General features: G+C 47.0%; 1 protein-coding gene and 1 long non-coding RNA gene across 5 annotated transcripts in view; one reads left to right on the plus strand and one right to left on the minus strand.

Moving 5' to 3' along the window:
• The window catches only part of Cilk1 (ciliogenesis associated kinase 1), a 37,640-nt gene extending 23,843 nt beyond the window's left edge, over positions 1 to 13,797 (plus strand). Inside the window, exons 9-14 of one of the 4 annotated variants that reach the window (XM_063253833.1) lie at positions 344 to 400; positions 1,320 to 1,510; positions 1,601 to 1,749; positions 6,525 to 6,653; positions 8,967 to 9,092; positions 10,279 to 13,797. In XM_063253833.1, the coding sequence (XP_063109903.1) occupies positions 344 to 400; positions 1,320 to 1,510; positions 1,601 to 1,749; positions 6,525 to 6,653; positions 8,967 to 9,092; positions 10,279 to 10,433 (807 nt within the window). In that variant the 3' untranslated portion in view covers positions 10,434 to 13,797. The remainder of the gene's footprint in view (positions 1 to 343; positions 401 to 1,319; positions 1,511 to 1,600; positions 1,750 to 6,524; positions 6,654 to 8,966; positions 9,093 to 10,278) is intronic. The other 3 variants (XM_063253834.1, XM_063253835.1, XM_063253836.1) reach the window with 3 other exon arrangements.
• LOC134477028 (uncharacterized) lies at positions 9,188 to 12,669 on the minus strand. The gene is made up of 2 exons (XR_010048916.1): positions 11,451 to 12,669; positions 9,188 to 10,501 (listed from the first exon to the last, which is right to left on the minus strand). It is a non-coding gene; the product is annotated as an uncharacterized LOC134477028 (long non-coding RNA).
• Positions 13,798 to 14,571: the final 774 nt, after the last annotated feature.

The following is a 14,571-nucleotide window of genomic DNA, read 5'->3' on the forward strand; positions in this document are numbered from 1 at the left end:
AGGTCTAAATTCAAGCTCTCGTTCCGTCTGTCTGTGGGGCAGGGGTCACAGCTGAGCTTTGTGGCCAGATTGCCATTGTCTCAAACCTCAGCTCCGCCCTTCAGTGGCTCAGTGACTGAGCCAGTCTGTGGCTTCTGCATTCTTCTTCCCTCGACTGTATGATGGGGATAAAGGGTGTTAGCATCCCCTGATGTGATTATGTGGGCGACTGCGTGAGTCAGCCCTTGAGGTTAGAAAAGTCTGGGGCACGTATTCTGAACTCATGGTCAGTCGCTGTCCATTAACCCCTGCTGACACTGTCATCATCTGTAAAAGGGTCACAATACACATCTTGCCCAGACAGGTTGTTCTTGAGGATCAGAGATTGCAGCACTGGCGAAGCTATTTTGAAAACCACAAGGTAACCCGTCTGTAACTAATAGTTACAGGCTGCTGTTCATATTGCTGCTGGGCATCCACATTAACCCTGGGCTATTGGGTGAGGCCAGGTCTTTCTATTCTTGGGCTGGTTTTCAAAAGGAAACGATGAGTGTTGGGTTAAATAGAAAAATAACCCGACAAGAGATTATGGCTGTTACAGCTTTGTGATGCTGTCTGAAGGGTCTGACTCTGCCACCTAGCACTCTGGGAGGCTGAGGCAAGAGGGTCACATATTCAAGCCCAGCTTGGACAATGCAGTGACTTAGTAAGACCCGAGGCTAGAATGTCATTGCGTGCCAAGGCACTGGGTGTAATGCCTAGTACAGCAGAAAACAAAAAACAAAAAGAGAATTTAAAAGCCTCTTTCTGTCGGCGGGTGCTGACTGACTGTGGGATCCCAGCCGGCACATTGTGGGTGCTGTTCCCCGGACCGTGTGCTTCATGCCCACCCACACTTCCGTGCTGGGCAGTGTCCTGCTGTCGCAGTTAGACTGTGTCCAGCTCTACTGGGAAGGCAGAGATGGCGTTGTGCGCCTTGGTCTCTGTGAGTGAACCAGATGGCCGGCTGTCTGTCCTCGCTCCCATCTCTGTCGTAGCAGTGGAAAATCATGTTAACCCTTCAGGGATGGGGCCCAGATGAGAACCAGCCATCTTTGGGTGTGTAAGAAGACTCGTATCTTTTTTAGGTCCTGGCTTATATGGCCAGGTACACTCCACGATGCCAGCGAGGGTGGGCGAGAGCAGGAGGTCAGGGGATGGGGTCTCCACAGCTGCCTCTTCACGTGAGGGGTACACCCTGGAGAATGGGGTGCGCTAGGCTCCTTTCTCCTACTAAGAGGATGCCTCGTGCGGAGCTCCATTAATGCATTGCTTCTTCCTCTCTCTATTGGTGTACCCAGAAAATCCTAGCTGGCCTGGAGCACAAAAACGGTGAGATCAAGCCAAAGAGCAGGAGAAGGTGGGGCCTTATTTCCAGGTCCACTAAGGATTCGGATGACTGGACCGACCTGGATGACTTGGACTTCAGTCCGTCCCTCAGCAGGATCGACCTGAAAAGCAAGAAGCGACAGAGTGACGATGCTCTCTGCAGGCAAGTGTGCGCTTCACCGGCCAGGTCGGGGTGTGAGGTCCAGGACCTTTCTGAAGATATGGTGACTTCAGCCGTGTTCTCTTGGTGCAGATTTGAGAGCATTTTGGACCTGAAGCCCTCCGAACCTGTGGGTACCGGAAGTAGCGCCCCCACGCAGACCTCGTACCCGCGGCGAGACACGCCCACCCTGAGGTCCGCAGCCAAGCAGCATTACCTGCAGCACTCGCGATACCTGCCCGGTAATGTTACCGACTGGCCTTTCAGCTGGGCACTGCTCTTAGCCCTTAGAGCCACAAAGTCCTAAAAGTTCTGTTTTGGAAGGCAGATATTTCCAGATTAGTTCTTGTGCTTGCTCAGTGCACAGGTTAAGATAATATTAGTTCACCCCCCAGGTAAGACTCTTCCGGAACTTCCTATTGCTCACGAAATCTGCATTTCTTCCCAGCCCCAAAAGATGCGCCCTGCTACATGACTCCTGTCCAGAAATGGGGTGGCCATACTGGCTCCTGCCCCAGTTGTTTATTTTTATTTTTGCAAGATTAAAAGATGTGACTGTTTATTTCACTGCTTAAATCACAACATTGCAGGAATGGTTGTTGGTAATTTCAAAGACCTCACTCTATACATTCAAGGGTGAGGAGGCCACACTATCCCGTGCCACAAAAAACATTCGATACAACCAGGGTATCACATGATGTGCAAAAGCAGAATAGTACCATGATACGACATTAAAAAGTTGGTTTAGCACTTAGATTCCACAGTCTTTCAACAGAAAAAGTGCCAGTATGATTGTACTGTGCCAAGATACACTGGGATATCCTGGCATTATCCACGAGCCTGCACAATTTTCAGGCAGGAACAACGGTCCAGAGATGTCAAGCCACCCATCGGAGATCACTGAACAGTAACCCTAGCATTTGCTATTTAGGATAAACTACCTGCTTGCTTGCTTGCCTTTTGTTTTGTTTTTTGAGACAGGTTTTGCAGTTCAGGCTGGTCTTGAACACACTTTGTGGCCCAGGCTGGACTGGAAGTTGTGGCCATTCTCCTGCTTCAGCCTCCCCAGTGCTGAGCTGTCTGCTCTCAAAAAGTTTCTCTTTTGATTTTTTGAGACAGGGTCTCGCTATGTACTTCAGGCTGCCCTTGAACTTGCTATGCTGCTTTGGCTGGCCTCGAACTCACATTGGAATCCATGCCTGCCTTTCAAATGGTTTTTAAAGCATACATTATCCTTTGCTTGTTTAGAACTTTCACTTAAAAAGAGCTGCTTCTGAATATCCACAGGGAAAAAAGTCGTGAAATTACATCAGAATTCACTTGCTGTGCTGAATGGCTCAGTCAGGTATGAAAACCACAGATTCAGAAGCAGGACACAGAAGCAACTCAAGTAAACCATAGCTTTAAGAAATTAAAATACTCAGGGGCCGGGGATTTAGCTCAGCGGCATAAGCGCCTGCCTTGCAAGCAGGCAGTCGTGAGTTCGATCCCCGGTACCGATAAAAAGGAAAAAGGAAAAAAAATTAAAATACACAGAATCAAACTACTGGTGCCAGCCATTCGTTGCCCTTTCATCATACTTGAGGCCCAGGGGACTTTTAAAATACTTGCCAAAATGTCTCCTTCATGTTAAATTGCCTTTCTCCCAAGAGATTCCTGATAGATTCACAGCACAAGTGAAATCGGTCACATTCATGAAGGTCACTCTGGTTACTCCGTGTTCAAACCTCCAGGATCTTGGTTGGATAAACTTTTGTTCACTGGGGGTAATTTTCCTTAGCTCTTGATTATTTTTAATAGGATTCTAACAAATTGAAAATGGCAGAACATTTTGCCTCAAAGTGGAAAAGTATAATTTCAGAAGTTACTGTGAAAGTTGATTTACCTCACTTTGACTTGAAAGCAGAATGAAGACATCAGAACTCCCACACATTTTGCAGATATTGGCCCAGCACTCCGGAAAGCTTGTTCTACTTCTGGCTTTGGGTGTGTAGCGAAGGCACCCAGTTAACACCTTCGGGACCCCCCAGCTGCTGCCTGAACCTTTGATCCTACAGTTCAGGCCTCCTCTGGCCTTGGCCCCACAGTGGGTTTCTTCCCAGCAGCCTCTCACTGAGCTCACGCTCACTCCGAGACGGAGTTCCAGACGGGAGCTGGAGGAGCAGGCCCGCTGGAGAAAAGGCTGCAGTGAGGGAGGCGGACATAACACAAGGCCGCAGCTGCCGGGCTGGACCAGCAGGCCACAACCCCAAGGCCCCGCAAGCTGTGGGGCAGACTGGGCAAGTAGCCAGCTACAGCTGTGAAACTATGGGTGAGGCACCCCAGAGCTTGCTGAAGGGACTTGGCTTCAAGTTTGGGCAAGGCTCCAAGTGCCAGGTAGTCAGCTGGGACCCCCAGGAACATGCCATAGTGGACCAAGGGGGCAGCAGCCACCTGCATCTGCACCTACACCAAGTTCCCGGGTGCACGGCTGCCAGGGCCAGAACTGGACATTGGTGGCTTCCATATACCTCACATGCCAGGGTCACCTAGAAGGCGGCAAGGGTAGTGCAAGGCTCCTGTGGGTGCAGATGCACTGGGCATGAGCCCCACCACTATCGGCAGTGTCCTTGGCACAACTCAGAACCGCCAGGTACTGGGCAGTGTCATGTGGTCCAGTGCACCCCAAACCCCTCAACTCTCCATCCAGGTGCCGTCTCATAGTCACTGATCTCAGAGCCCACATTAGGGCTGCGGACCCAGACATGAAGCCCTCTTGGCCACAGCCCTTCCAGCTGTGGGTCCATTGGCTGCCAATGATGTGATTACTTCACTGTGAATGCAGAAATATTTGCTGAAGCCCAGGCCATACATTTCTTAGCTTATAAAGTCCTCTTAGTTTGAAAAAAATGGTGTAAAACAGTTCAGACTGAGGAAGGAGCAAGGGCAAGAACTAGGCAGCCTGTGAGAAGCCTCACCACGAGACCTGGTCCAGGAGCAGTGGCCAGGCAGGAACCCTGTAGGGTTGCACACCATGCCGTGCAATAGCTCAGTGGTGCCAAGCCTTTCTGCAGATTCTCTGTATTCCAGGCTGACAGTGTTGGCCAGGCATGCACTCATAAGCCAGCTCGGTCAGTTAACATGTGTGGAGCCTCTGCAGTGTGCATCATGGTGATCAGGACAGCCAGGGGGCCCCAAGCTGCTCACCCCTAGGGTCCTCTGTCCTCCGGCCTCCGTAGCAGCCCTGCAGACACAGCACTCATAGCACAGTTGATCTTCTAGTGCTAGGAGACACAGGCCAGCAGTAATCACTGGTGAGGAGACCGCTCAGCAAGTGGCACTGAGCTGGGCCCCAGAGCATGAGAAGAGCAGTTGTGCACAGAGCTGGAGGGAGAGCACAGCAGGCAAGGGAGACCGCGTGCCCGGGCGTCCGAGCAAAGAGCCAGCAGGCTGCAGCAGCAGGCACCTTGGGACCTTGGAAGAGCTTTGGAATTCTGTGGGATGAGCAGAGAGAGCTCCAGAAGGGTTTCGCTGGAGGGGTAGCTGACTTATCTGTGTGTGTATTAGAGCTGGAGGGCAGAGAGCTCTGGCTGCTTGCCCCCCAGAGGATTGGCCTCACAGGCTGGGGGAGCGAGCTGAGGAGGGGCAGAGCGGGTCTTCTCACATTGTCAGTCCTCACCAGCTCGTTAGAAACTGGGATTTGCTGTCAGGTGTCATCAGGTTGGCACTTGGTCTCCAAGACTGACCTGATGTCTTCAGGAATGTCGTGGAAAAAGGGAAACCAGATGGCAGGAATAGAAGGGTCCAGGGATGTAGGAGCTACCATGACCAAAGACAAGAAGGAGCAGGGCGTAGATTTGCAGAGTTTTTGTTTGGCTGTAGGGAAAGAAGAAAGATGGAAGGAGAATATGGGCTTCGGGTTCGGAAAACAGCCTCAGTCCTGACAAGTGGGAACTTGGGCATTTGAAGGAAGTGGTTTGTCTGGAGGTAGTGTTGGACCAGGCTGAGGTCCACACAGCAGTGCAGGGTAGTCCTGGGATAGGAGGGCATGGAGGTGGCGAGGGCGGTTGATACAGACACAGACCTCTGCACAGGACAGCAAGAGTAGGCATGGTCAGGTGAGAAAATGGGTCAGAAAGAGGAGCTGCAAGCCAAGGGGTGGAGATGGGGCCGGAGTGGAACAGGACCTGGGCGAGGCACAGAGGGAAGTGGGCAGGGAGGAGTAGAATGCCCAGGAGCAGCAACTCTCAGCCTGAAGCTGGCAGGTGTCCCTAAGGCTGCCACACAAGGGGCCTCTCAGGCCGCGCCCAAGCCAGAGTGCCCACCAGCTCCAAGGGCGGTATCTGCCGTGTGTGGCGTAGTACCATCACTGGTTTTGCTTTGATTTTGGAACCACAGGCAGTTCTCAACTACCTGGAATGTGTGTTAATTCCATCTCTGAAGTCTAGTACAAGATTAAGTGGGTATTTTGCATTTTAAGCAAGCGTTATTGCCTATATTAATGGGTGTAATTTATGGGTTATATATACATAGTAAAAATTTACTACAGTGGCAAATTAACATACCATTGGTTCATGCAGTTTTACCCCTTTTTCTGATTTTATGACAAGAGCAGCCCAAAACTGTCGTTTAGCAGGTTCCATGTATGATACAGTTTTATTGCTGTGGTCCTCGGTAGACCATTGCATTCATCCTTTGTGCACATTGGCTACTTTGTATCCTTCATCTGTGTCATCTATGTCATTGCCTCCCTCCCCCATCCCTCACACCGCTGCTCCTGACAACTGTCTGTCACTTGCCAGTCTCTGTGTATTTGATTTTTTTTCCTTTTTGACTCCACAAGTAAATGAGATCCTGCAGCATTTTTCTCTGTCTGATGATTTCATTTAGCACCACACCCTTCAGCCTCAGGTGTGGCAAGTTGTAAGGCCTTCATTTAAGGCTGAATTATGTCTCAGTGTGTCTATGTACAAGATTTTTTTTCTATCCATTTTCCTGTTTAATTTTGAATTTTTAAATCATTTTTTTTCTCTATTAGGAATAAACATAAGAAACGGCGTGCTCCCAAATCCAGGGAAGGACTTTCTTCCATCGAATTCATGGTCCAGTTCTGGCTTGTCTGGAAAGTCTTCTGGGACAGTATCAGTAATCAGCAAAATAAATTCAGGTACGTAATGATTATTAACTCCAAAATGGCAAAAATCAAATTCTGTGGCTACCTCGAGGGGTTCAGGGCCTTTCTGGTGTGATGACACACCCTGTCCTCCCCTGCCTGGCCACAGGCCCTGGGCAAACCTGCCAGAACCACTGCAGAGTGCCCCTCCTGGTCTGAGAGTCCGGGGTTGGCCACCAAGGTCCCAGGGTGCTGCAGGCATCGCCTTCCGAGGTGGAGATGGACTTGGCTCTGTCTTCTTTGCTCCAGCTGGGACTCTGCATGATGACCCAGCCTAGCCCTGGGCCTGAGGACCCCTGTTTGGAGACGAGCAGGCCCAGCCCACTGTTTGATCAACAGCCCTCTGGGCTGATCAGTGTGGCACTGGAGATCTGTCTGCCGTGGCTGCATCCCCTTCCGAGAGGTCAGGCGGGGGCCTGGCCTTTACTTTCCCACCCCTGTCCGTTAGACCTCATTTATCTTAAGGAATACAAAGCAAGAAATGGTACGTGGACACCCATGTTCCCACCACCTCGCTTAAGTCAAACCTGCAAACATACATGAAGTTCAGGATCTGGCTCCCCCACTCTGCCTCAGTCCTGTTTGGGTGTTTACTCTTCTCATGGGTTCTTTAAAAGTGTGTATCAAATTATAGTGTGGTTTGGCATGTTTTAAAATTATATGAACCTATTCCTGGATGACCATTCATTTTAATAAGTATGTATGTAGGGATTATGGATGTCACATAGATTATATAACACAATATATCTAATAATATCAACTGTATGATGTCATAATTTATTATGTATACTAGATCATAATTTAGGGGGATTTAGTGCTTGCGAGGCAGGCGCATGCAAGGTCACGAGTTCAATCCTCAGTACCAAAATAAATAAATAATAATAATAATTTATTTCCTCCTCTTCTTGACAGTCACGTGAGTTGTTTACAATTTCCGCTATCAGACAGGGGACTGAAGTGCACATTACTGCGTCCCTATTGCTTTGCAAGGGTTTCTGCAGTGAATAAGCGTTTTCGGTTAAAGGGTGCCCACCTGAAAAAAATAAAATAAAATAAAATTTTTTTAAAAGGGTGAGCACCTGTTCAGCTTCACAGCTGTTGGCAGAGGCTGCCCGGCAGGCCGTAGGAGCTGCATGCCATCCGATGCCACTCAGTCATGTCGAGACTAACCCTGTGCTAACCTGATGGCTGCACGGTGGCAGCTTCTTGTGGTTTAAACCTGCAGGTCTTTTTACTAATGAAATTCCTTATCTTTCCCCATGTTTGTGGATTCTGCGTTTTTCCCCTTGTGCTACTTTTTGTCTCCCTGATTCTTTATTCACCAAAGCTGGACAGCGTTCCCCAACGACCGTGATTCCTCCCACAGGAGTGCTAAGCCCCCTTCTCACTGCGCAGCCGCACTCAGACCCTCCGAAGACAGCAGATGCCCACTGTTGCAGATGCAGCTTCTCTTGTAGAGCGGCCAGGTGTAACCATTCCTCATTATTCCTTGCATAGCTTTAAGCCTTACAAGGAGCGTTACCAGGTGTGCTGGTGCACACCTGTGATCCCAGCACTCAGGAGGCTGAGGCAGGAGGTTTGCTGGGCGTTTGAGGCCAGCCTGGGTTACCCAGTGAGTTCAAGGCCAGCCTACACTACATAGAAGAACCTGTCTCTAAAAACAAGGGAAAAAACAACTAAGAAGCCTTATAGATACCTACTGCCCTGCCCAGTCCTGATGGGCTCCGTGCTGTCTGCTGTAACACCACCGGCCTCCCAGGACCCCAAATGGGTACCTTAGAGTTCCTGCTCTTAGCACACTCGCAGCTGAAAATGATGCAAACAGTATATGTATTTAGTATTTTTACTAACTGTTCATTTTTCTGATTAGCAGCAAGAATATTTAGTGTATACTTAGAATACCTAAATAATTAAGGTGATCTGTGTGTTGACCAATAAGAGGACGGCTAAAGGGATCATGTTTAGTCATACTTCAGTGTTTGTATATGCTGATGTAAAATATATTCTGTGTTATGAAGCAGAAAAAGCATCAGAACAGGCTAAACTTACTGTTACAGAAACCAAAATGTCAGATATCCTTTCTGTAATTTAACAAGCAGCCCTCTGCTTGGCAGCCGTCTTTGCCCTCCCCCGCTTCTGGCGGAGTGGCAGGGGATGCTTTACTCAAGATGCACTGCTTCCATCGTACTTCGTTTATTTTCCCTAAATGTGAAAACTTAATTCTTTATTGGTCCGCGCTACCCTCCTGTCTCCCGCTTTGTGTCACGTGAGTGTTTCTGTGTAACACGAGCTTTTGTTTTTTCGAAGCAGTTGGTTCCAGCTCTACAAGTTCTAGTGGACTGACTGGCAATTACATCCCTTCCTTTCTGAAAAAAGAAATTGGTTCTGCTCTGCCGAGGGTACACTTGGCACCTATTCCAGACCCTCCCCCTGGTAAGTTCTGTGTCTAATTATTCTTGAATTTGATTCAGCAGTTCCTGAAGGTCTTAGTTTTTTCACTGCTGAGACAACATACTCGACACCCAGAGTTCAGGGAGGAAAGGTTTATTTGGCTCACAGTTTGTAGAGGTTTCAGTCCAGAATTAGCAGGCTCAAAGGCAGAGTGACTTGGCAGAAAGGAACTGCAAAGAAACAGTTTGTGGCAAACAGAAGACAGCAAAACCTACAAGGGGAACCACAGTTCTTTCTATCCCTTTCATTTTATTGGAGCTACTTAGGGCAGGTAGCATTCATACCCTCTATCCTAGTGCCCTTGATCCTGCACTGTAAATCAATCCCAGTGTCACACACTCTAGATCCAGCTACCTCTGAAAAAGCCCCACCTGTGCTGGAAGAGACTTTAGGGGGGCAGCTAGACACCTCACACCAAACAGTTGCTCTCTTCAGGCATCTACCCAGAATCTGTCAGTGCACAAGACAGACAGAACACTTCCCTGGGAAAGCTTGCTCTGTACAGATGATGATGGAGTTAAAGCAGCGTCAGATGCTCATAAGTGTTAAGAAAAAAATAAACCAGGAGGAAGGTAGCACTTGTGGGGGTTGGAGTGTGAGCTACAGATTGTGATTTTAGCCAGAAAAGCCAAAGAATAGCTCACTGCAAAGGAGTCATTGAGGAGAGCTCTGAAGGGGGCAAGTGATCGTGCAGTTGGTGTGGGGGAGACTGTTCTAGATGTGGCTTCTGCAGCGCACAGGCTCCGGGGCAGGCAGGCCTCACGGCGCTAAGAAATGGCAAGGGGGTTAGCATGCAGGAGGGGCTCGAGTGAGACAGGAGTTACAAGAGGAGGTGGAGTGGCGAGAGACCTGGGGTTGTGTCTGAGGCCCCTGTATGCAGGCTTCTCGGCTGACTCTGACAGGAGCTGCTGAAAGGATTGAGGCAGAGGAGAACCTTGACCTGTCAGCCACAGGCTCATCCAACCTGCTCGTTGTTGTTAGACCATGTGGGAACAGGTTGCAAGTAGGATTCTAGCTGGGGTGAGAGTGGTGGTTGGTTGATACAGGCACTAAGTAGGAAAGGATAAGAAGAAGGGGGTAAGATGTTTTTGTCACCACGATTCATTTACCTATGCCTGGCTTGCTTAGGTCCCCTGTCAATCAGGCCACCCTGTCTCTTCTGTTGCAGGCTATTCTTCCCTGAAGGCCGTGAGACCCCTTCCTGGGCGACCTTTCTTCCACACTCAGCCAAGAAGCACCCCTGGCTTGAAACCCCGGCCTCCAGCCGCCCAGCCAGTGCACGGCCGGACAGACTGGGCTTCCAAGTACCCGTCTCGGCGGTGACTATCCCAGCAACAAGGGTCTTTCATGGCGGACAGCAGGATACTGTCCCTCGGCTGACTGGTGTTGACCTGCAAAAAACATGTGGATGATGTAGAAGCAAACCAGAGCTTTATGGTTATTCTCCTGGGCTGAGACATTTCAATATTCTTTTTTAAGGTTTTTTTAAATATTGATTTGAATGCAATGCCCTCTTTTGGTATAAAATTATTTTATTCTAAAACTAGGTCTCATTATTTTCTTAAACAACAGCATTTTGTATATATGGATTATGTTTTAGCGTTTTATACTGTCAACTTTGTAACGAACTTTTTAAAGATTAAGTGATTTTTCCTTTGGAGTTCCAGATAATATTTTATACAGATTTTGCAAAATGTAATAATATTGATACAGTATTGCAACAAGGATGAAATTTAAGGCTACGAGACAAAGGGGTACGTGCAAATATCACTGTGTGGTTACATTGTTAATGTGGCTCGGTAGGTGCTTAGGCTTTCTTGGACAGACTTTAAGAAAGGAGCCCTTTGCTTCTCCTAGTATTGTGTCACTTTTTTGATACCCACTGTGCTATTCTAAAAATACTGTTGTATCATCCACTTTGTTTTATTTTTGTTTCCTGGAACAAAGAACACTATAAATGTTTTACAAGATTCACCGGACCCTTGAATGTGGCTGCAGATATCTAAGTGAAAACCAACTTTAATCTACTAAGCTGACTCATTCTGTTTTCTTTCGTTTTTGAAGTCCAATTGTCTAAATACTCACAAAAGGAAAGTTTTTACATCAAAAGATTTCAACATAAAGGTTAACACAGTCAGTTAAATTTATGCTCTTGCATAACCCAGTGAAAGTTTCAAAGCAGGAGAACATTTTTTTATTCTAATAACCGACATGGAATTTTGTGCTCAGCTTAGTTCACCAGACCTGGCTAGCAGCAGCTCCAGAATAATCTTATGTCCTATATAAATTCTCAGGATGTTTTGGGGAGCAGAAAACACGTAGGGCAGGGGACCCACTTACCCAGGAAGTCACGGTTGCCACGCATTCATGTCCACAGTGTGCCACATTTGAACTCAAAGTTTCTTTCAAGAGCGAGAACTCTATTTGTTGGCAGAGGCTGTTCCGTTGAGAGGAATGTTTACAGCACTTTTACAGATGACAAAGCTAGTTTGGAAACAGAGAAAGGAGAGAAGGTTCACTCGTGTCCCTCGCTGCAAGACATACCTGCCTGTGTCACGGTTCCCTTCCAGGCAGAAGCGAATGCAGTCGTGATCTTAACAGTGTTCTGACTCATATCCCAGGGCCCTGACAACTCCTTTGGTTTCCAGGTTCCAGGATGCAGCAAGGCAAGTCACATGAAGTAATCAGATTTGACAGTTAAAATGGTAGGTGCAGGTGAATAGAGACACTTCCATGTTTCAGCCTAGCAGGTTGGCAGACGATCGTCTTAATGTATGAATATGTTGCAGCCTGAGCAAGTTACCATGACTTCCAAAGGGCTCCTACCTAAAATCAGGGAGTAATGCATATTTGAGCAGCCACTACGGTCCTGAGGGGCATGAGAAAAGCTCAGAAGCAATGTGGATGTGACGGTAACACTTTCCTGTTAACAAGCTGGCCGCAAAGCTTCCCAAACTATATGTGTAAGCACAACTGAAGTGAATTCGTTCTGTATTGTCTTAATTTGTTATCTAAAGCAACAGACTATGTGTTTTCAGAGATGAGTCCTTTACTGTGAGGTTAATATTTATTTTCTCTGTCTATATTATATATAAAAAGTAAACTAAGCTGAAACTTTGCCTAGCTTTCTGGAAAGCGGGTTTTAGATTGTAAATATCCTTTAGAGATGCAGATGGGTTGGCAATACCATACTCTGCACTCTAGTCTGTACCTAGGTCTTGGCTTTTTTTATATCAAAAAACCTAGTTACTTTATGATTACACATCTTAAAATTGTTTTCCTAAAACTGTCGCAGAGCCTACATTCAGGGAACACTACATTCTTCCTTTCCTTTTGTTTGTTTACCAGCAAACAGCTTTCCAGCACATCTGTTCACACGGTGTGCACTTGAGAAAACTGGAAGGCAGGAAACAATCTGATTCCAAAGAACTACTAAATTCTATAAGTAATCTTTATGTTTCCCCGAAAATAGGTAAAAGACAAATTGTGGACACAAGCTATGTAGTACAGAAGGAAATAGTGACCATTTTTTAAGTGAATGTAAAATTTTATCAGTTACATATATATTTTAATTACCTTCGAATTATAAAACGAAGTGCAAGACACGAGCAGGAGTGACACATGTGCCTGCATCTCTCCGGGTCTATACCTCATTGCTGTGGGAAGGTTTCCTGGGGTGCCAGAAGTGGTGCGGGTGGCCCTCATTTTCAACCCGGAAGCTCGGCGGTGCCCTGAGGGGTACTGCTGTGCCTCGACACACAGCCAGCAAGCACTTCCATGAAGCTACATTTCCAGTAAACCTTTTAGGGTATGATTGGTCACCTTTGGTAATCAATTCTATTGACTAATTACATCAATTACCAACCCTCACCCAGTTTGAGCACTGCAAGATTCAAGTAGGTAGAAAAGTAACCTTCAAACAACTTTGGAGACACATCACTTATTTTTAAAAAGTGACACTGTGACACCCTCTTGTGGGCTTACAAACAATTGAGTATAATCGGGAAACACTTGTCTGAGGAAGTAAAATGTCTTCTTGAGTGCGGATGTGGGCCCTGGTGGAGTGAATGGGTACCATTTGTCTTGTGAAATAGCGTTTCCTACCGCTAAGCCATTGTCTTGTGCCATTTAGGAGAGAAGAAAAGCAATGCAGGCTTTGTTTTAGCTCAGTGTATGACCAAAAGCAATATGTTTATGAGAAAATTTTTGACATACTAATTGTCTTATGTCATTTAAGCATACCATAGCAACTTGTTTAATATATGTGATTAAGTTTTACAATTTCCAACCAAATGTACTGTGCATTTCTATAATTACGAGGGCCATCTTACGGAAATCATTAAAAGAAAAACGGGACAAGCATCACAGTAATCGGTATTAGCAATTTCTTAAACACACTCATCTGATGTGAATTTAAAAAGACCTGGCAGTCTTCTAATGGAAGATAGCCAGGGCAGATAGTAGTCTAGGCAGTTGATTTCCTTACAACAGAGTAACTGAGACTGTATTTATTTATAAAGCAAATTTTCTTAATGATGAAAGAGATAGGCTGACAGAAAACCACTACAGGAAGAACCTTCCAAAGTAAAATGTCGCTTTTTAAATAGTTTGTCCTTCGTGTTTAATAATGTCAACTTTATGTAAGGAAAATTCTCCTGTTCCAAATAAAGTTACAATTTAAGAAAAATTTGAGTTTCTTTTCTTTTCTTTTCTTTCTTTCTTTCTTGAGTTGGTTCCTTTGGAACTGTGACACTGACACTGGTGAATGCTCGCTGTGAGGCTCCTGGGATTTGGGAGCGCACCCTCGGCTGCGCGGCAGGACGGAGCTGACCCTTCCCTGCCACGCTGTTTGTTTTGTCATCGTTAATATTCTCTGAACACTTACACTGTGCAAAGGAGGCAAATACAAGACAAAACTCCACAACCTCATGGAATTTACATCTTAATGAAACTACAAACATAAAAACACGTCAGATGACGGCGAGCGTTGTGAAACACGGATGGGAAGGCGGTGGAGGAAACCGTGCGTGGGCGGGGAGGGGAGTTTCATCCTAGACTTTGTCTCTGCAAGCTCATTGTTAAACCTTTACTGTCTACCTCAGTATTTTGCCCTTTTTAAACCCATCCTCAAACTCCACCTCCTTTCTGCATGTGAATGCTTAAGAGGGTGTTTGTTAGGGCTCTTGAGATGGAACCCAGGGCCTCACACACGAAGCTGCACCCCAGTCCTCATGGGGAGACCTCGTGGGGATGCACGTTTGCAGGACATAATGACTGCATTCCCTGCAGCCCTCGTACTTGATAGGTGTCTGTCTATATTGGCACTAAATCCGTTTCCACACTGCCAGAGCCACCCAGAAACGCCTGCCCGTGTTATTTGTGCCATCGCTCCTGAGCAGACTCCTCAGTGACCCCGGGGACCTTTACCTGAAGGCTGAGCCACAAGGCATATCGAAGTGCA

Source organism: Cavia porcellus, unplaced genomic scaffold (genome assembly GCF_034190915.1).
Source record: "Cavia porcellus strain 051 isolate PalLab524CR breed Dunkin Hartley unplaced genomic scaffold, mCavPor4.1 scaffold_7, whole genome shotgun sequence".
Lineage (NCBI taxonomy): Eukaryota > Metazoa > Chordata > Mammalia > Rodentia > Caviidae > Cavia > Cavia porcellus.